This window comes from Pneumocystis jirovecii (assembly GCF_001477535.1).
Source record: "Pneumocystis jirovecii RU7 chromosome Unknown supercont1.11, whole genome shotgun sequence".
NCBI lineage: Eukaryota > Fungi > Ascomycota > Pneumocystomycetes > Pneumocystales > Pneumocystaceae > Pneumocystis > Pneumocystis jirovecii.
In genome coordinates this window covers 103,793-124,280 of record NW_017264785.1, presented here as the reverse complement: position 1 = coordinate 124,280, position 20,488 = coordinate 103,793, and the positions used below count along the sequence as shown (strand labels likewise).

The following is a 20,488-nucleotide window of genomic DNA, read 5'->3' as shown; positions in this document are numbered from 1 at the left end:
AAAAAGTGGAGAAAATATAGAGAAAACCATAGATATTTTTAATAAAAACATATGAAAAATTGAATATTTTGGAGGTATAATATTGTTTTTAGTTATAGTTAAATTGAATTTGATAGTTTTTTAATGAAAAGCTTTTTTGTTATATGGTTTTTATTATTAAAACAATGCATTAAAGTTTTTGGATCAGAAAATACAAGAAATGGATTAATTGAAGAAGCAGAAATAGCAGCAAATACATCACTTTTATGGGGTCCTTATCGGCCAAATCTTTATATGGGAATTCGAAGTCGAGATCCAAAAGCAATCTTGGCTGGTATAATGTGGGCAGGATTAGATAATTACATACAAATATGGGGTAATTTCTAAAGAGATATGTCTATAAGAAATATAAGAATATGATGAATCTATTAGATATAAGGCATACTTGTGAACAGAATGACAATATGGAGATGTATGGATGGCAAGAATTTGATGTGAGAACAGGTGGCCGTCAAATTATAAAAGATAAAGATATAGATATTGAAATTGTGACCGAATTTGTTAAAGTGTATACAGAGAAACAAGGTAACATTTCTTATATAAAAGTATTTTTTTAAATATATAATAGCTGGAAACTGGGGTCTGCGTATTAAAGGAAAACCTAAAAAAGGTAAATCTTTACTAATTATATTTTATCTTTTTATTTACTGTATTATAGCTGGTTCCAAAACATCTATTTTTTTTTATGTAGTATCCAATGAAAATGAAATAAAATTGGATTCTAAACTTGAAAAACATGTAAAATTTAATTGTTTCTGGTTCTTGATACCTAAAATAACTTAGGGAATCAAAGGAAGTGTAATTCTGAGTGACAAAACATCAAAGAAATTCACCATTGAGATCACACAAGGCCCTAATACAAATATATATCCATCATATAATCATTCTATTGCAAATGAAAAACACCTTAATCGATCCATGTATTTTAGTATGATGGTACCTAAAGAAAATATTTGGATGGCAAAAGGTATTAAATATATGAGCATTATACAAAATAACAAATTTTAAGATTTGCTACTTTCTACTATAGATAAAAATATAGAAAACAATTATCAAAAATATAATCAAGATATTCCACCTCCTGCTCTTTTTTACACATTACCAAATATAGATGGGCAAGGAAACCTTCATTTTGTTCAAAAAATATTTCAAGGATCTTTTGAAGTATATTTATAAAATAATTATATTTTAGTAATTCTAAGTAGTTTGATATATTGTATTCTTCATTAGATGACCCTATAACTAGTAACAATACATTTAAATTAAGATTATATTAACTGTTATAGGTCATCAGCTTAAAAATAGAATTACTTCTAATTCAGAATTATTTAAAAAAAGATTTGCAAAAATATTTCCCTTTACATATCCATTTAATTCAAATAAATATACAAAATTTGCACAAACCCTTCTTTCAAATCTTTTAGGGAATATAGGCTATTTTTATGGTGATTCTATTGTTGATAGATCATACATTTATGAATATGAAGAAACTTTTCAAGAATATAATTTAGAAAAATCTCCGCAGGTAGAAGGACCATTTTCATTATTTACAGCTACACCTAATAAGTCTTTCTTTCCAAGGGGATTTTATTGGGATGAAGGGTTTCATCTTTTACTTATTGGGTCTTGGGATAATGATTTAAGGTAATTTATAAACAATTTATTAACATTATTACTAAATATTACATAGTCTTGAAATAATAAAAAGTTGGCTTTCTTTAATGGATGATGATGGATGGATTGCTAGAGAGCAAATACTTGGTGATGAAGCTAGAAGTAAAGTACCTAAAGAATTTATAGTTCAATATTCTCATTATGCTAATCCACCAACTATGGTTTTACCTATAGTTTCTTTTCTTGAAAAATTAAATCATAGTAAAAATGAAACTGGTTAGTATTTTATTGAAATATGTTCATTATTAACTTAATAAATCAAGGTTAATTTTAATTTAGATTTCTTACTTTTAAGAAACTGATAATTTTTAGAAGATCCACAAGAAAATATATATTCTAAATATATAAAATACCCAGAATTAGCTATTGATTATTTAAAAAAAATATATCCTCTTCTTCGTCGTCAATATAATTGGTATAGAAGAACTCAAAAAGGTGAAATAAAAAAATGGAATAGACAAGCATTTTCTCTTGAAGAAGGCTATAGATGGCAAGGGTGTACTTCTACACATTGTTTTACTAGTGGTTTAGATGATTATCCAAGACCATATCCTCATAATGGAGAATTACATTTAGATTTGTTATCATGGATGGGACTTTTTACAAAAACATTAAAATCAATTGCAGAAAAAATTGGTTATAAAAAAGATGTGGAAGAATATATAATTATTGAAAAAGCAATTATTAAAAATATTGATGGTAAAATCCTTTATTCTTTTCTAACTTTAATAAAATAGATTTGCATTGGAATGATGAGCAAAATGCATATTGTGACTCTACAATAAATCAAGGTTGCAATTTTCTACAAATATAAGAAAATAATTAATTTTATCAGATACGAGTATCCATGAATGCCATATTGGTTATATTACTATTTTTCCTCTCTTAACGGGCCTTTTACCAGCATCATCATCACACCTTGATAAATTACTGGATATAATGTATTCTCCAGACCATTTATGGTCTCCGTATGGGCTCAGAAGTCTTTCAACTAAAAATCCATACTTTGAAAAAGATGAAAATTACTGGAGAGGCCCTGTTTGGATAAACATCAATTACATGGCACTTTCTAGTTTATATAAAGTAAAAATATAACTTTCTAATCATTTTTTGACGTACATCTTAGAATTACATTAATACACCTGGTTTATATCAAGAAAAAGCAAAAAAAATATACAATGAACTGAGAATGAATTTAGTTAATACGGTATTTAATGAATGGAAACGCACTAACTTCGTATGGGAACAGTACAATCAAACATCAGGAGTTGGTCAACGTACAAAGGGATTTACCGGATGGACAAGCCTAATCGTTAACATTCTATCTGAAAAATATTAAAATCTAATAATATATATACCGCTAAAGTCCTTATACATTAATGCTATTTATGTTCATTCTGATTTATAAAAACTGAATTTAAGGGTATTATCTTTTAAAAACCATTAATTGTTTATGTAATGTATTAATTATTCAGTTCAAAAATTATCAACTATTTTTCTTATTTCGACCTTTTAACAACATCCTTAACAGTATATGTCTTGTAGAATATTTTTTATTTACTTTTTTCTTATGTTTCAATTTCCAATGCATCATCCATAAATGATCTAAATTAATTTTACGACAAGATTGATACAACATGTATTGGCTTTTTCTACGCCTATTTACAATCACTTCTGTTATATCTGGGACAATAGGTAGACATTGAAAATTTTTATTCCGTATAAATGACTTAGACAAAGAATTATTTCTCTGCCATCTTGGCCCTTTCTTAGAAGCATACATATTTGGCCTTGAAAATACACCGTGATCTACTGATTTAGCCCTAGAACGTCGGCCATCTTGTTTTGATGCCCGCTGAGACACCAATGCCTGTTTTTTACCGTCCTCTAAATGACGTTTGCGTCTTTGAACAGGGCGGCTTTTGCCGCCCCAAAGAACAGTTGGATCATCAAATACACAACCAACAAAGGAGTTTTTTCTTGAAGAAATCTTATGTACAGGTTCTGAACAATTTCTTGGTGTTGTTATATAAGAAATAGCTTTTTGGAATTTTTCATCAAATTTCATCAAATTTTGATCTTCAAAAAATTTATTTGGAACAATTTTAATATAGACTTCATTAAAAACCATTTCAACTGCTTTTTTAAGTGAATCTTCATCTGTTTCATTAGATTTTAGAGTATCATTTTCTTGCATTTTTAAGATGTTCAGTTATCTATAACGACAAAAAAACGTATCAAAATTTCAGTGTTCTATAGGATTAATTTTAAGGCGTTTTATGTATGAAAACTCAAATATTTATGCTTTTTCTTATAAAAAACAAATCTGATATAAATATAATAGTATTTTCTTTAAAAAACGGCTAAAAATACATATGGATAACACTTTTTCTATTGGAACACACTTTAGAGACATTGGAGTTTATGTTTCGGGAGCATTAGTTATTTTTTCTCTAAGAAACTGTTAAAATCTCTGATATTAATACTCTGTTTTAGTTTTCCTTGGGCTGGTGGTTTTTTATCGACTCTGCTATATACAGTAAAATTGTTAACACAGGAAATGTTCATGTTACTTTAGTTGATTGGGTTCCTTGTGTTTTGTCAACATTTGGAATGATAATGTAAATTTATATAATAATTTTTTTAAAAAAAATTATATTCATTCTAACATCAGGATAGTATCAATTCTATAGACAAGAATAGATTGATTTCAAATACATTTATATATACCGGGTACAATATAGTCAGAAAAGCAAGATTTTTATTATTTCTTGGGTTTTCACTTTTAGCTAGTGGTCTTGCTGGATCTTTGGTAAAATATTTTTGTATTTTTAACAGCTGACCAATGCAGACCGTACTTATTCTTAAATACGTTATACATAATTATTCCTTTAAAGTGCTTTACATGGGTATTGAAAATATGATTGCAAATGTTTTGGTTATGTTAAGGTAAATTAAAAAAGAACTATAAATTTATATAAATATTTGTAGTACGATTATTCTTTGGGCAACAATAAATCATGAAAACAATCAGTATCACTATAATCTTATATTAAGCTAAAAAGGGAACAATAATAGCATTAATAAAATGTATTTTGTACACATAATAATTACACATTAACAATAATTCATGTTTTTATTGATTAAAGTCACTTTAATAAGACACTAATAAATCCCATGATATATTAAGAGAAAAAAACTTAAAATATTTCGCCATATTCATAGATGTTACTAAAGATATATCTAAATATCCAGTACATGAGAAAATGTATAACACTATACATTAAAGTATGTCAAAAAATTTACAAATGCTATCCATTAAAAAAAATTCTTAAAATAAATGCAAAATTATCCGAGATACAATATTTTTATATATTTTTAGATATCTGTTAATCCAGTTTTATTCGTGCTTTTTCTAACGATACTGGGTGGAAATTATAAATATCAATACCTCTTGCATTAAACTCAGGAATCACATGTGAAGGGACTAATTTTTCAATCAAATCAGGACGAATAGATAATTCTAGAAAACAATAAATATCAATGTTATTTAAAAATGTATAAATAATACCATGCTCAGTAAAATCAAAAAGAGGTGGTAATTTTCGAATCACCATAGAGCCATCATCATCAGAAAAAGATGGATCAGGCAATGATATATTAGGATCCCTTAATTCATCAAAAAAAGGATGTGTTAAAGCTTCAATAGCAGAAAATCTAGAATTTGGCGTATATTCTAAAAGATGAGATATCAAATCAATGGCATCATTTGAAGTTCCTCGTCGAAACATCTAAATATGATTAAATAGAAATGCAAAAAAGTATAAAAAATATATACCCTACTAAAAGGACGAGGCTTGATTTGTGGAAACTTATGATCCATATAATTAGGGTTCATTGTCTTAATTTGTTCACGTGTTGGTGTACCCAATACTTTAATAATCTCAACGAGCTGATCAATACCAGATTCACCTGGAAAAATAGGCTGACCCAAGATCAATTCAGCTAAAACACAACCTGTGGACCAAATATCTAGAAACATATAAATATGTTTGTAAGGGAAAAGAAAACAAACCTATTTTAGTTGTATAATTTGTTGAACCAAAAATAAGCTCAGGAGCTCTATAATAACGGGAACAAATATATGAAACATTGGGTTTTCCAGCAACAAGAACTTTAGCAGAACCAAAATCACAAAGCTTAAGAACACCTATAGTAGGATTAAGTAAAAGATTTTGCGGTTTAATATCACGATGACAGATGCCTTGAGAGTGTATATATGCAAGAGAACGAAAAAGCTGATAAATATAAAGTTTAATATCAAAAAGTGGCATTGTTTGTTTGCGCCTGGCATAATTTCGAGATACACGATATACTGTTTCTGGAATGTATTCAAGTACTAAATTAAGATAAATTTCATCTTTCTAATACAATTTTTAATAAAAATTTAACAGAAAGAAAAAATTCGTACACGTTCACCATTTGAGTAAAAAAAAGCCTTAAGATCTACAATATTGGGATGACGAATTAAACGCATAATTTGAAGTTCACGATTCTATAAGAAAAATAAGTAAACATAATTCTAACTGTTATTATTCTTACTTTAAACCGTTTATCTTGTAAAACGCGCTTAATAACAGCATCCTCATTTGTATCAATTAACCGTGTTTGAAAAACAACACCAAACGATCCACTCCCTACAATCCTAGACGATGTATAATTAAGTTCACGTACTTTCCCGTCATGTATGTAATGAACGTTCTCTTGTTTGATAACTTTAAATGGATCTAACACATATTAATAAAAGAATCCTGTCAGCCCAACTGAACAGAAAACGAGGCGTTTTTAAAGCTGTCAGCTAACACACTGTCTGCAATTATGTTATATTAAAATACTTTCACCACGTCCACTTTAAGCTTAATTTAATCCCATTCCAGACTCAATTCAAGCTCATTTATACTTATATCTGCACAAATAACCCTTTACTCCTCGTCTGACGCCCATCAACGCCTCGTTCTCTGTTATATAACCTATATTTGTTTACCAAACACTAAACCCTGTAACGTTTCGTGCATCCCAATACGTATACGCACACTGACGAACTATTCGTCTACGTATACCGTCCAATTATTATATTTATATGTATTAATATATAAAAAGCAGTTGTTTCAGCTATTTTTGTATATATATTATCCAATTATATATATGATCCAATTAATTCCAATTCGTATCTCGTGCTTGTATGACTCTTAAACCCTGTTTTAAAGCTGTTTTCTGCACTAACACCATTTAATACCTATAAAGCATCATGTAAAAAGTAAATTTACAAAAGTAAATCCACAAAAACAAATATAAACTATCTATACTCTGCAGACCCCCTCACTCAATTATATGTTTGGATATATCTATTATATGTACTACGTTTCTCTGTTTGCTGTATCTACAAAATATATGCTCCAATGCTTCTATAAATATGAAAAGACGCCTCTATCCATGTAAATCTAATAATTCTATTATATTTCCTTCCTTATACCCTGATATTCGTTTTTTTTTTTCTCCAAATTTTACTATAATATGCTGTTTTCTTGCTATTTTCTTTTTAATATGCTATTTCACAAATCACCCACTAAACTCACTTGAAATACTTAAAATATAACTAAAATCTACTCTAATCTTTTAAATAAACTCCTAATCGACCCGTATGCTGCACTATCTGATGTATTTTTTGTCTTCTCAAATGTCGAATTCTCGATCGTTTTCACTTAACCTCAAGGGACACGCGCGGGACCTGACGAGGGCTTAACCCTAACTTATATTTTAGGGTTTCAATATATAATTAGGGCTAGGTTAAGGTATAAGAGGTAAAGATTAGAATATAAAGTATTAGATAATATAAATAACGAGTCGGAGATGAAGATTGACACTAATTTGACAAAAAAAACGTTTTTATTATTGTTCATTACGACTATTATTGTTTTCAAGTGTAATAGCGACACCGATATTGACAGAGTTTTTAGGATGATCCAATTCTCCAGAAAATGTAAACATAAGTGCATTTGCTAAACGTTTTTCAAAAAGACAGGAGACTTTTCCAGCAGTGTCTATCTGTCCTCTAAAAACGCTATTCATAAACTCATATTTTGCACCAACGGCAGTGATACCCTCTTTTTTGATAACACCAAGAGGAGCAATGGGAGGAGATGCAGTTACGAGCTGGCACTCTGCACCTACTTGAACTTTTGGAGAGAGTCTACGCCAATATGTTAAGGAATAGATACCCTGTGATGCTATTTGGGCAGTAGCAATCCAGTCTTTTTCAACATAGCGTCCAAGGTAACTTAGAGTTGTGTCTTCGGGCCCAGCAGCAGAAGGAGGCTTTTGATAAACACCTTCAATTCCCAGTGACAATTTTGGTGTGATTGTTTGAAGAAAACTGGCAACAACAATACCGGTTAATCCATTGTCTAAAAAAGACGGATTCATATATTTTACATTAATACTTGTATCAGGTCCCTGATAATCTTGTTCTAACTGTACAACAGATTGTCCAGCCATGGAAGTTAGCTATTTTGTTAGCACTTTCAACTATTTCATATATTTTTTACCTGCATCTGAATTTTACTTGTCAATTGGGGCATCCATTGATAACTCGTCCGCATGGACAACTGTCCGTCCATATCTATATTCCCAGTTGCAACAAACTAAAATACAATTAATGATATTATTTGTGTTTAAATAATATCAAATCACTTTTTTTGTTCCAAAAACTGTTCCAAAACTATACAAAGGAAACTGTTGACTTCCCATAGAAAATGAATGTGTTGTCTGGAATGTTATGTCATCTTTGCATGAAAATACTTTCCCTAGATCTGCTCTTGCTCCTGTAAACATCATACGACTTAATAATACATCTTGCTGAGCTTCTCGAGACAAATATTCAACTGTTCCTGGATTTGAAAGCTGTAAAGACCCACGAATCTCACGTAATGCTTCAATGTTGGTTTTAATATATTCTTTAAATTGAAGAAAGGTCTTCATCCATCCTTTTTCATCCATTTTTGATATATGAATAGTTTTGACGAGTTTGTTAAATTTTCTTCTTTTTAGAAGTTTTTTCTGGGAAAAAAGAAAGTATGTGTTAGATCCAAAAGCTGCCTCTTATTCTATTTAAAAAATCTTTCAAAATAATCTTTTTTACCTTTGTATTTAGTTTTTTATATGATTGTAGACTTTTAACAAACGTTAATAAATGATAGACGTTAATACGATTTAACCTCTAAATATTTATTAAAATATTTTTTTAAAAAAAAGACAAGAATAAAGAATATTTTTAAGTATTTTAAGTACAGAAACTGTACTTTATAATAATATATGTCAGTATACTTTTTTTTGAAGAATTTTGATTGTAAGTAAGTTTTTAAATCTCTATTAACACTGGTTAACCTATTGTATCATAAAAAGTTTTAAAATAATATATATTATAATATTACTTTCTTATAAATAAGAAATTCTTTATATATTTGTCAATAAATTTGTTAATCATTTTGAAAAAAGCATTAATATGCAAGAATCATCAGTGACACAAATGAGTTCAATAGGAAGTGGAAAGTAAGACATATGTGTTCTTATATGAACCAATTTTTGATCCTAGAAATTAACTGCTTATTTAAGTCTTTTCAATGCAGGGAAAATTGGAATTGTTATGGGTAATTTATATTTATTGTTAATAATGAATTGATTTATTTTTTTATAGTTGGGCTTCCTGCACGCGGAAAAACACATCTTTCAGTATCTCTTTGCCGATATTTGTTATGGTATTTGATATTTATGATATACATTATCTTTTGGTTAAGGCCAAATATGTAGGCTTGGTGTTAAAACCCATGTTTTTCATTTAGGAGATTATAGACGACAAAACCTTAAGAAAGGAGAAATTTTGCCTGAGGATTATTTTTATGTCAACCGTATATTTTTAAATAAAAATGATTGGCTTGACTTGATAGTAATTAGCTTCGGAAAAAATGAAGGAGTTTCGTAATTCAGTACTTTCATGTTGTAAAAAAGATATAATAAAATTTTTCGATGAAAACGGGCAAATTGCTATTTATGATGCAGCAAATCCAAGAGTATCAGATCGCCGTTTTTGGGCTTCTTTTTTTTCAGAAAAGGGAATTCAAGTATTTGGACTATTATATTTACACTTTGTTGATGAAAAAACTAGTCTCTTTTTATAGAATCTCTTTGCGATGACCCTGAAATAATTGAAGAGAATGTACGATGTTTGAGAATATCATCTCCAGATGTAAAAAGTTATTTATTATTTTTTTTCTAAATAATTTTAGTATATCAGTTGGAAACCTGAAGACGCTGTTGAGGATTATTTAAAACGCATTAATAACAAAATACCTTTTTACGAAACCATTGTAGAAAACGATTTAAGTTATATTAAAGTTAGTATTTTTTGTTTTAATAATAGATTTAATAATTTATATAGGTTATAAATTTATGTCAAAAATTAATAATTAATAATGCAAATATCGGATATCTACCCGTATGTTAGAAATACCTAAAGCTACTATATTTATAGTGTTTTAGTCACGGATTATATTTTATTTAATGAATATACACGTAAAACCAAGAGCCATTTATTTTGCTAGTGTAATATTTACATGCGTATTTCTAATAACTAAATATAATAAGATATGTGATTCTTTACATGATGATATCAATTCCAGAAAAAGCTGCGTAAATAGAGAAGATCATCAATATGCATCTGCATTTGTATATACATTGTTAAAGGACCGAGAAGAAACACAAAGTCAGGCCAATACTGGTAAAAATAAAAATGCTAAGGACCTAACTGTTTTCCTACCACTCCTTGATAATCTTGCTAACTAATTACAGATTTGGACGCCTATCTTATGCAAAATGTGCCATATAACCAGTCTTCTTGAAAATAAAGGATACGTTGTCGATCAACGACCACTCTTAAGACAAGTTAACCTGGGTGTTGTTGAGGACATGACAATGGAAGAAATAGAAGAAAAATATCCTACTGAGTTCCGTCTCTACCAGGAAAACCCATATACACACCGCTTTCCTCGCGGAGAGGTTGGCCCTCCATATCTATCTATATATATCAACTAGCACAGAGCTTGCACGATCTAGGCCTCCGACTAGAGTCTGTCATTCTGGAAATCGAGAGAGAAAATAACGATATTCTCATCATTGCACACATGAGTGTTATTAAGCTGTTATACGCATATTTCATGAGTACCCCTGCTAATGTAAAATAAGATTTATTTTAGTTTTATCTAATTTTCACTAGAAAATCCCTTTTCTTGACTTCCCAAGCGATCATATCATAAAGATCATTCCTGGTGCATATTTTTGCACCGAAACGAGAATTCCCATCACAAATACCTCGTCTTAATTCATGCCTAAGGGCTCCGGCGTGAGCTACGACTTCCCTGATACCGATTGTACCCATGATAACCTGGACTCCTCTCCCGACTACGCTCACGACGTCTATAATGGCGGCTATGGGGTGTTCTATCCCGTTTGCTTCTCCGCGAGTCTCGCTGGTTTTGGCCCTGGATACTTTCATACGAATATGTATCGAATCCTTTCCCGTATTTTTCTTTGTTTAAAGTGCTTCTTTCCATTGACTGTGGAGAATGGTGCCGGGCTGCTTTTCTATATCTATAAGTCACGTGACCTCAACCACCAACAAGCAATATACGTTCGAAATCCAAGGCCTTCAGCAGGATTTGCCTGGCTCATTGCAGTGTCAATAGCACTTACTTCTGCTTCTTTGTCTGTACGGTGTATGGCAGTTGCAATTTCCTGGGCAGTTGCACTTGAAGTGTTTTTTTTTTCCACTTCAAAGCCTCTGTAAAGTCAGCTTTAACCGGTAAATGGTGAGTTTTTACAAAGCTTCAGCAAGTGCATCTTTTTCTGCTTCTTTGATCTTCCGTATTTCCTCTGCACGTGCATCACGGGATATTGTTTCAGCCTCTTTTTTGCCTTTTGCATACCATGTAAGATCACGGCCTTTTTGCCAGCGTCCAACTGGTGCACGGAGTGAATGGCCTAAGTAATTTTCACGGTATTTGTCTTCTTTAACGTTTTCCCAGCGGAAAAGGCCGTGTCCACCCCGGTTTCCCTCTCTAATAGGCCCTGTTAGAAGATCTGCCATTTTACAAAGGGTTAAAATTTTCGATATCGAATATATCGATGTTAATATTATGAAAATCATGTATGTCAAATATGTTAAAATATGTTAAAATATGCTAAATACATTAAATATTTTTTAAAAAAAAAAAACATAAAAAGTATAGCCAAAAACATGCCATTATGAATTTATTCAATATTAATAATTGTTCTTTAAAAAGAGAAAAATAAAAAGCGACGTTATGTTTTTTTATCAATAATATATGTACGATCGTCTTTACCCTCTACAATTTGCTGGATGGACTCCATTGCAATTATTTGAGCATCAATTAAAGATTTTTCTTTTTTTCTGTCTGGATGAACCATAAACACATCAGGAACTCTGTAGGATTTGCCTAAACGATCAAATAAAGTAAAGAATTGTCCGTAGTTATAATTAAAGAGGAGATGATGTATGGAGTGGCAAGCAGACCCATTAATTACAGGATTGAGTGTTACAAACTCACTGTCATCTAGAAGATATTTGTTAGTTTAAAAAATATATGAAAAAGAAAGACAAACGGATTCTATAAATAAGTTATATTTTTCAAAAGAAGAAATATACATACAAAATTGTCCATAGATTAACAAAAATAAACATGCCGAGATAGACATACTTATGAAGAGGAAAAATAAAAGGAAAAAGGTGATAAGGGACCGACTAATTAATAATAAGACATTAAAAAGCGTAATATCGTAAGCACATACCTGCAAATATCCATCAAGTGGATGAAATGCATACGAAGCATAAGGTGTTGGTATAATCCACCTATGATGAGACTTGTGTAGTCTTTTATAAAGAATACGATGATGCAAAGCACGATGAATTAAATATATAAGACCATCCGTAAAAACTAGGAAAAGAGGAAACTGAATTATATAATACAACTTGCCATATTTCAAAGGGTTTTCATATATTTTTGAAAATCCATGGATCTCTGCAAGAAACCAAGGAGTTGTAAACAGAGTCATCAAAGGCATTGCTCTTAATGACTGTGCTATTTCCATCCGTATCTGGTTTTTTAGGAATCTCGGATGCTTCATTGTTAGTTTATCAAAAATAAAAAGATATGAAAGTGTTGAAAATAAAAAATATGATATCATAGCAAAAACCCATGTAATTAAAAATAAAGAAATAGCTAAACCATTAGATCATACACCTTGTTTTTTCCTAATTTACCCTGTCTATATACAGTATCACGATGAACCAATGAAATATTAGTAAAAAGGTTAAATCTGCTAAAAACACTTGTAAAAAATAACTTGAATGGCCATTTCTTATTTATATTTTCATATAAATCGTCTAAAATATAATCATCTATCATAAAAAATAAGTATTCTTGCTTAACAATTTTTTTGATAAAATAAAAAACATTATGTTTGATAGAAAAAAACAGAAAAAAACATACCAAAAATATTCAATACGACGTCCATATGTTCTTCTATATATCTACACTCTTATCCTTTAATATTATCTTTTTTACCTTTATTTATTTAATTTCTTGGTCATTTTTCAATATTTCCGTTAAATCAGATTTTCATAAAGAAATTAAGAAATTATTTTATTATCCGACTAAAAAGTGTTTAATCAAGCTTTTATACTTAAATTTACGTTTTTTTATGTGTATATATTCCATAGTTTTATTTTTGTAGCTTTTGGTGCAAAAAAACGGCTAAAAAATGGCAACTAATAAGGCTGATGAACGTAATCAAGAAGCAACTATTTATGGTAGAATAAGTCTTTAAAAAAGACTTAAACATGTTTTTAACTGCTTATTAGTTGGTAATTTAGATGAAAGAACTACTGATGCTATTTTGTGGGAGCTTTTTCTTCAATGTGGACCAGTTGTTAATGTTCATTTACCAAAAGTAAATTTTTGCTTTAATGATAGAATATTCATTCAGAATTGATATTTTTAAGGACAGAGTTAGTCAGACACATCAGGGATTTGGATTCTGTGAGTTTTTAACCGTAGAAGACGCAGATTACGCATGTCGTATTATGAATCAGATTAAACTATATGGAAAGCCTATTCGTGTAAATAAGGTACTATTTCTGCTTAGTTTTTGTTTGGATGTAATTGATGGTTCTGGAAGGCAAGTGCAGATAAGAAAAATACGATTGAAATAGGTGCTGAGTTGTTTGTTGGGAATCTTGATCCATTGGTTAATGAAAAAGTGTTATATGATACTTTTAGTGTTTTTGGGATGTTGGTAGCTCCTCCAAAGGTGAGCCCTTTGCATTTTAAAGTGTTTTTAATATGTAGATTGCTCGTGATGATAACGGACAATCCAAATGTTTTGGTTTTATTTCTTTTGATTCTTTTGAAGCTGCAGATGCAGCTATAGAGGGGATGAACAATCAGTTTCTTATGAATAAGTCTGTTTCTGTTAGTTATGCTTTTAAAAAGGATGGAAAAGGTGAACGCCATGGAGACCAAGCAGAACGCTTGCTTGCATCACAGGCTCGTAAAAATAATGTTAGTTTACAGCCTACAGGCATTCCAGCTCTTCCTATAGGGTTTACTGGGCAAACTCCAATAGGATATCCTGGACAAGTCCCCTCAAATCCTGCAGGATTTTCTCAGCCTTCTATGGGCTATCTATATCAGGGCTATCCAGGAGCTGTCCCACAAGGATTTGGTATGTATTTTTTTATTTTTTTTAAAAAATAATTGTGTTTTTAGCACCACCTGCTACAACAGGTATTCCTTCTATGATGAATTCATATCCTGTTCCACCACCCCCTCCTGTTACAAATTTTGGACGATAATATTTTATTCTAATATTGATATTTTCATTTGTATCTATGTTGAATAGTAATGTGCTTTATTATGGGTTTAAAATTGCAGTTATTAAATATATTATTTTTTAGAATCTTGTTACTTAGATTTTAGATACGGTCCTCTAATTTAATATATATTTATAAATTATTCTTTCAGATGTTTATGAAGATTAAGTTTAGTATGGTATTTGGTTTCTATATTGTAGTTTCTAAATATATTAGTAATTAAAGTTTTAAAAAAATTAGAATGATCCAAATATTTTTTATAAATATCAAGAGTATCAAAATTAGTAGTATAAAAAAAGTAAATTTTTAATATTCTTTAATTTATAAAGAATCGATAGTATTTTTATTGAAAAATCTTATTAAATGTTAAATTTTATTTGTTTTTGAAGCCGATGATATTAGTTTTTGCTAGAACAAAGTTGTTTTCAATAATTATTGTATATAATAAGATTTACGCTTTTAAAGACAAGTTTATATATCTAAATAAATATGTGATGTTCAAAAAAGTGATAAATTATAGATATATATGAAATATTGAAATAAATATTTAAAATCAAAGTTTAAATTTATATATTCTTGTAGAATGGTCTTCGCTAGCAATTCCAAGATAATGTGTATTTAATTTTAAAAAAGGTCGCCATTGAAGTCGAGATATAGATGCTCCTGGTAATAACCTTAATAGATTAATTTTTTTTTTAATAATAAAAAACATACGTTTTTGGAATATCAAATACCTTTTTCCATTGACAAATATCGTTTTCATTAGATTTTAAAATAACAATAGCTCCACTCTCCATACCAACAGCCATGAAACATCTATAAAAGATAAATAAATAAAACAAGTAAAAATATTCTTACGAATAATTTATCAGATAAGTACAAATATCAACAGAAGTAACTGCATCAGGAAATTTTAAAGTAATAAGACATTCAGATTTTGTTTTCTCAGTCTCAAATTTCCATATTTTTATAGTCTTATCTCTTGATGCAGTCACAAATATATTTCCGATAGTTTTTGGCGCCCAACAACAATCCCATATAATTCTTGAATGAGCTGTTTTTGTTTCTATTAATTTATAGATATTTTTTTCACTTGTTCTAACAAATAATGCAAAAGTTCTATCTCTTCCTGCGCTTAATATATATTTATCATCTTCTGAAAATTGAACTCGTGTTACAGTTAAAGTATGAGCTGATAATGGAGGTAAAATTTCTTGCCATGTAGACGTATTAAATAGACGAAGAACAGCATGTTCTGACGTAGTTGCTTTGCATGTACTGACAATTAAGGTTTTATCGTGGCTAGATGCTATTGCTATAATTTCATATCCATGAGCATAAAGTTTCTCAACTTCAGGCCAAAGTGTATGCATTTGAAGATGTTCTTCAAAAGGAGGTGTTTTTAAATCAATAATATTTTGTTTAAAATCTTCTCTATCAGAAAAATTCAATGTATCTTTAATGTCAGAAGAATTTAGTTTGTTTTCTGAAACATTATTTATAGAATCTGCAACTTTATTAGATAAACCAAGTAAGGGAACATTTGCAGCATCAGAAAGATTTTCCTGTAAAAATTAATAAATTTTAAAATGTTTAAAAAATACATACAATTTTCTTATCATAATTTATATTAGAAAGTTTTGAAATTAAACGTGCAATAGGTTTAATAGGATTAAAAACTCGAATAACCTTTTCATCAGCACCACTAACCAATTGCCATGTATCAAGCATGCTAACGCAATTCATATCGTAACCATGAATTTGAGGCCTTGAAAACTCGTGCCATGTTTCTTGTAATTTTCCATTTTCATCTTGCCGAATCCAAGGTGCAAAAAGTCTAGTAGTTTGATCTAAACTAGAAAAAATTAAGCAAGACAATTATATCTAATTATATTAACCTAGATGAAACCAAAAACTCTCCATGAGGACTCCATGATATACTTTTTACTGCCTTCATATGCCCAGTAATAGATATTCTTTCAATCCAATTATCTTTTATATTTGAAAATATTCTCCACCCTCCACTTCTAGTCCAACAAGCAATATCTTTACCATTTGGACCCCATAGTCCTCCAAAAAACCCTCCAAAACTCCCTGTAGCTGTACTAGAACCTTTCGAAAGGCTAAGTTCCCCAACACGACATAAAGAAACCCAAATTCCAGAATGATTATCAGGATGCCATATAATTAAAGAGGTGTCTGCTGATGCAGTCAGTAACTTTAGTTCTCCATCTAATATATTCAGAAGAAAGTAATATATAAATCAAAACTCACTTGGATGCCATGAACATGTAAATATCCAGTCATCGTGACCCATTAGTAATGCATCAAAAGATACTGAATATCTATAGTCAATGGATTAATATACTATAAAAAACATAAATATATTTACTTATGTATAATATTTTCTTCTTCTACTAAAAAATTAAATATTTTATTCGTTAAAAGTATATCAATTTCACTAAGTTCATATCAATACTAAAATAACTATAAAATAAAATTTATAACTTATCATTATTTTTCAACTCATTAGATGCAGTTTCTCCTTTTTCACAAACAAAAATATGGGCTATTCTCCAAATCCTTACATATTTATCTTGACTGGCACTTGCAAGAAGCAAATCTCCTGTTTTCTGCTCAACTGTAATGTCCAAGCTTCTTACCCAATCACTATGTCCATCAAGAGAGGATATATATGTAAATACATATTTTCCATTTACAATAGAAGAAACATATACATCAATAAGATTTGATGAGCCACCTACAGTAAACAACATATTTGTAGTATTCGGTAAAACATGAAGAGACATAGATAATGGATACATATTAACACTATTAATTACCTGAATATTATCTATGAATAATTCATATGTATCTAAATCATTAATTTTCCATATCGATATCATGCCATCTGTTGCACCAATTATAATATACGAAGCAAGTGTTGCAAGAACATGAATAGGAGACTTATGCTCAAGAATAGTATATACACATTCAAACTTTCATACATAAGAATATTTTCTTTTATAAAAACAGTTCTTACACAATTTGTTTTTTTTTTCCATATTTTAACAGTAGAATCTAATGATCCAGATAAAATTCCCTCTTTTTTATCACAAAACCCCCAAAAAAAACGCACAGCTGTAACTGATCCAGTATGTCCTATGAGTGTTTCAAATATTCCATTACAATTAACGTTCTTTTATCTTTTATCAGAGACTTTTCTGTCTTTCAAAAAAACTTACAAAAGGATCGTACAAAGCAACATTTTGATGTGTTCCAAAAGCAATAAGACCTGAATAAGGACTCCAGTCTGAGACATTTGGAGATGAATTGCATCCTGAACTAATCATTGCTGCCCATAAACCTTCCTCCATGGTGATTTTGAAAAATCGTGTCGTTAAGATTTTGCCAAAAGTATTACCATGGAAACCAATATCGATATCAATCTTCAACTTCACCATATCTTTCTTAACTGTCAATTCAGCAGAAAAAGCTATTTTCTTAAAAAAAAGGAAAAAATATGATAAGGAGTACTATATTAATTCGTTCTAATGTTTTTTTTCAGATTTTTTTGAATGATTTTATTAAAAAATGCAAAGAAATAAAATTTATTATTTATAGAAAAATAAAGCAATGGACAAAGCTAATGTTATGTATTTCTATATTTTGGTTTTTCATTTTATGGTATGGAGAAGTGAGTATTTTTAAAAAAATGGTCAATCATTGTATGTGGTCTCAATGGGAGAATTGGGTAAATTTATCTATGTTATTGAATGAGTGGTTTAATGGATATAGGAAAATGGAGCACATCCTTATCGGGTTGCACTAATTGGAGACCCTCAGTTAGTTGACAAGGGAACATATAATCGTAGCTTTATATTAACTGCATTGACTAACTTCTATACGGATAAATATATGAAAAGAAATTGGAAATATTTAAATAATCAACTACATCCACAATCACTTATTTTCCTTGGAGACTTATTGGATGGTGGGAGAGATCTGGAAATGAAAAAGTACAGAATCTCTACTTTAGAAGAACAAAAAATATTAAAAAAGACTAGATGGATAAAAGAATATAGACGGTTTGATGATGTGTTTTTTCAGCCTCCAGGAGTAAAAGTAATATCTACACTTCCAGGAAACCATGATATAGGATTTTCAGATGGAGTAACACTTAAACGTTTAAACCGTTTTCGGGCATATTTTGGCGAATCCAGTTCTTCTTATACAATAGGAAACCATACTTTTGTACTTTTAGACACAATCAGCCTTTCTAATACTGTTAATGCTCAAGTTTCAAAATATACAAAGCAATTATTAGAAGATTTGAAACGTACATGTAAGTATCATTAGATATTGAGAAACAAAGGATCTAATAATCCAAGATAACCAGGATTATCCCCGTATTTTATTATCTCATGTTCCATTATTTCGTCCAGCAAACACGCCTTGCGGTCCCAACAGAGAGAAAAATACATCGATAAAATTAGAGCGTGGATTTGAATACCAAAACGTCATTCTTCCAAACTTATCCACTATTGTTCTCGAAAATGTACGGCCTATTGCTGTTTTTTCCGGTGATGATCATGATTTTTGTGAAGTCAAACATACAGTATACAAATATGATACTACGGTTATTGAAAGAAGCATTAAAAGTTTTTCTATGGCTATGGTATTATATATACAAGCTATCAGTTATCTAACCTTTTCTTACTTATAGGGTATTCGCCAGCCTGGTGTACAACTTATTTCACTATATAATCCTTCGGGAAAAAAAGCATACGAACAAACATTTCAAACAAAAATGTGCCTTTTGCCAAAGCAGTATTCTATTTTTTTATATTATTTAATGACATTTGTAATAACATCATTTCTCTTGTTTATGTACAGATATATCTTTATGGAAAAAGAGTTACAACTTCCTAAAACATATACAGACAGATATAACCAATTACCACGACATCTTCGATCAAAAGCATTATATCATCTTTTATCAGATATATTTAATATTGCTATTCTGATTCTTCCATGGTATTTATATTTACTCTTTCGATATTGAAGATTTTTCTTTATTTTTTTTTTATACATTTTATTTCATTTTTAGTTTTTTTTTTTTGATTCAGATATCATTTTGACTCTATTTTTTTCATGGACAATACCTTAGACGTTGTTGTTGAATTTTCGTACAATTCTTTATTTTTCATCTTGCAACTAATCTCTTACTAGAGGAGGACTTGAAACTTTATTTGGCCACCAACGTGTTCACCATATTAGTCTATCCTTAGCCGATCCTGCGCTTAATGGTTCTTCTCCAACTATTGCTTATTTGATACATTTTTTATCTCAAAATCTCATGCAAGATTCCCGAAAGGACTTATTTACCAAAGATAATACTGTGTATTTTTCTTACATTTCAATATTTTTCATTTTTTTACTATTTATAGACGTCCTGGCATTCTTGTTCTTATTAATAATGAAGACTGGGAGTTAAATAATCAAACACAATATATTATTCAACCCAAAGATCAAATTACATTTATTAGCACATTACATGGTGGTTAATTAAAAGAAAAAACGTTTGTTAATTTTTACACATATTCTACGTAATATACATTGTTTTCATTTTTCCTTGTTTCATTTCTTCTTAACTATTTTGTTATTTGTTATTACAAATTTTAAATTAGACAATACAAATTATAAGATTCCCCGGATTAGAGTTTCGGCGTCGAGGATAGCAGACGTCATTAAAATAAAAGTAAGGTTTAA

The 20,488-nt window shown here is 29.7% G+C and overlaps 12 protein-coding genes across 12 annotated transcripts; 6 read left to right on the top strand and 6 right to left on the bottom strand.

Moving 5' to 3' along the window:
- Window positions 1–123: 123 nt before the first annotated feature.
- On the top strand, window positions 124–3,052 carry T551_02498 (mannosyl-oligosaccharide glucosidase; the record flags this gene model as incomplete). The annotated part of the gene is made up of 13 exons (XM_018374761.1): window positions 124–355; window positions 412–564; window positions 608–649; window positions 698–777; window positions 823–1,006; window positions 1,049–1,203; window positions 1,245–1,284; window positions 1,326–1,683; window positions 1,730–1,929; window positions 2,026–2,412; window positions 2,451–2,504; window positions 2,549–2,796; window positions 2,840–3,052. The coding sequence occupies 13 exons, from the start codon at window positions 124–126 to the stop codon at window positions 3,050–3,052; spliced, it is 2,346 nt and encodes a 781-aa protein (XP_018228983.1).
- A 147-nt stretch (window positions 3,053–3,199) lies between these two features.
- On the bottom strand, window positions 3,200–3,910 carry T551_02497 (uncharacterized protein; the record flags this gene model as incomplete). The annotated part of the gene is made up of 1 exon (XM_018374760.1): window positions 3,200–3,910. The coding sequence occupies one exon, from the start codon at window positions 3,908–3,910 to the stop codon at window positions 3,200–3,202; it is 711 nt and encodes a 236-aa protein (XP_018228982.1).
- A 178-nt stretch (window positions 3,911–4,088) lies between these two features.
- Window positions 4,089–4,774, top strand: T551_02496 (uncharacterized protein; the record flags this gene model as incomplete). The annotated part of the gene is made up of 5 exons (XM_018374759.1): window positions 4,089–4,154; window positions 4,210–4,334; window positions 4,393–4,525; window positions 4,565–4,662; window positions 4,705–4,774. 5 exons carry the CDS (start codon window positions 4,089–4,091, stop codon window positions 4,772–4,774), a joined length of 492 nt encoding a protein of 163 aa, XP_018228981.1.
- Window positions 4,775–5,102: 328 nt separating this feature from the next.
- T551_02495 (uncharacterized protein) lies at window positions 5,103–6,788 on the bottom strand (the record flags this gene model as incomplete). Its single annotated transcript, XM_018374758.1, has 7 exons — window positions 5,103–5,236; window positions 5,285–5,504; window positions 5,552–5,745; window positions 5,789–6,137; window positions 6,185–6,268; window positions 6,316–6,500; window positions 6,758–6,788. The coding sequence occupies 7 exons, from the start codon at window positions 6,786–6,788 to the stop codon at window positions 5,103–5,105; spliced, it is 1,197 nt and encodes a 398-aa protein (XP_018228980.1).
- Window positions 6,789–7,662: 874 nt separating this feature from the next.
- Window positions 7,663–8,769, bottom strand: T551_02494 (uncharacterized protein; the record flags this gene model as incomplete). Its single annotated transcript, XM_018374757.1, has 3 exons — window positions 7,663–8,277; window positions 8,319–8,414; window positions 8,464–8,769. 3 exons carry the CDS (start codon window positions 8,767–8,769, stop codon window positions 7,663–7,665), a joined length of 1,017 nt encoding a protein of 338 aa, XP_018228979.1.
- Window positions 8,770–9,274: 505 nt separating this feature from the next.
- On the top strand, window positions 9,275–10,927 carry T551_02493 (uncharacterized protein; the record flags this gene model as incomplete). The annotated part of the gene is made up of 12 exons (XM_018374756.1): window positions 9,275–9,321; window positions 9,385–9,419; window positions 9,467–9,527; window positions 9,580–9,677; window positions 9,724–9,890; window positions 9,935–10,015; window positions 10,056–10,163; window positions 10,208–10,264; window positions 10,309–10,371; window positions 10,414–10,575; window positions 10,618–10,824; window positions 10,868–10,927. 12 exons carry the CDS (start codon window positions 9,275–9,277, stop codon window positions 10,925–10,927), a joined length of 1,146 nt encoding a protein of 381 aa, XP_018228978.1.
- A 96-nt stretch (window positions 10,928–11,023) lies between these two features.
- T551_02492 (uncharacterized protein) lies at window positions 11,024–11,911 on the bottom strand (the record flags this gene model as incomplete). Its single annotated transcript, XM_018374755.1, has 4 exons — window positions 11,024–11,153; window positions 11,200–11,409; window positions 11,456–11,605; window positions 11,646–11,911. 4 exons carry the CDS (start codon window positions 11,909–11,911, stop codon window positions 11,024–11,026), a joined length of 756 nt encoding a protein of 251 aa, XP_018228977.1.
- Window positions 11,912–12,126: 215 nt separating this feature from the next.
- On the bottom strand, window positions 12,127–13,250 carry T551_02491 (uncharacterized protein; the record flags this gene model as incomplete). Its single annotated transcript, XM_018374754.1, has 5 exons — window positions 12,127–12,398; window positions 12,448–12,452; window positions 12,495–12,586; window positions 12,634–13,064; window positions 13,106–13,250. 5 exons carry the CDS (start codon window positions 13,248–13,250, stop codon window positions 12,127–12,129), a joined length of 945 nt encoding a protein of 314 aa, XP_018228976.1.
- Window positions 13,251–13,605: 355 nt separating this feature from the next.
- Window positions 13,606–14,698, top strand: T551_02490 (uncharacterized protein; the record flags this gene model as incomplete). The annotated part of the gene is made up of 6 exons (XM_018374753.1): window positions 13,606–13,654; window positions 13,706–13,794; window positions 13,847–13,972; window positions 14,023–14,154; window positions 14,193–14,568; window positions 14,613–14,698. The coding sequence occupies 6 exons, from the start codon at window positions 13,606–13,608 to the stop codon at window positions 14,696–14,698; spliced, it is 858 nt and encodes a 285-aa protein (XP_018228975.1).
- A 571-nt stretch (window positions 14,699–15,269) lies between these two features.
- On the bottom strand, window positions 15,270–18,132 carry T551_02489 (Elongator subunit ELP2; the record flags this gene model as incomplete). The annotated part of the gene is made up of 10 exons (XM_018374752.1): window positions 17,962–18,132; window positions 17,760–17,915; window positions 17,225–17,715; window positions 17,109–17,177; window positions 16,991–17,061; window positions 16,615–16,948; window positions 16,325–16,571; window positions 15,575–16,281; window positions 15,431–15,532; window positions 15,270–15,390 (listed from the first exon to the last, which is right to left on the bottom strand). Exons 1-10 carry the CDS (start codon window positions 18,091–18,093, stop codon window positions 15,270–15,272), a joined length of 2,430 nt encoding a protein of 809 aa, XP_018228974.1. The 5' UTR covers window positions 18,094–18,132.
- Window positions 18,133–18,431: 299 nt separating this feature from the next.
- Window positions 18,432–19,781, top strand: T551_02488 (uncharacterized protein; the record flags this gene model as incomplete). The annotated part of the gene is made up of 4 exons (XM_018374751.1): window positions 18,432–18,470; window positions 18,515–19,061; window positions 19,108–19,394; window positions 19,443–19,781. The coding sequence occupies 4 exons, from the start codon at window positions 18,432–18,434 to the stop codon at window positions 19,779–19,781; spliced, it is 1,212 nt and encodes a 403-aa protein (XP_018228973.1).
- An 89-nt stretch (window positions 19,782–19,870) lies between these two features.
- Window positions 19,871–20,284, top strand: T551_02487 (ubiquitin-related modifier URM1; the record flags this gene model as incomplete). The annotated part of the gene is made up of 3 exons (XM_018374750.1): window positions 19,871–19,905; window positions 19,949–20,119; window positions 20,167–20,284. The coding sequence occupies 3 exons, from the start codon at window positions 19,871–19,873 to the stop codon at window positions 20,282–20,284; spliced, it is 324 nt and encodes a 107-aa protein (XP_018228972.1).
- Between the last annotated feature and the right edge of the window lie 204 nt (window positions 20,285–20,488).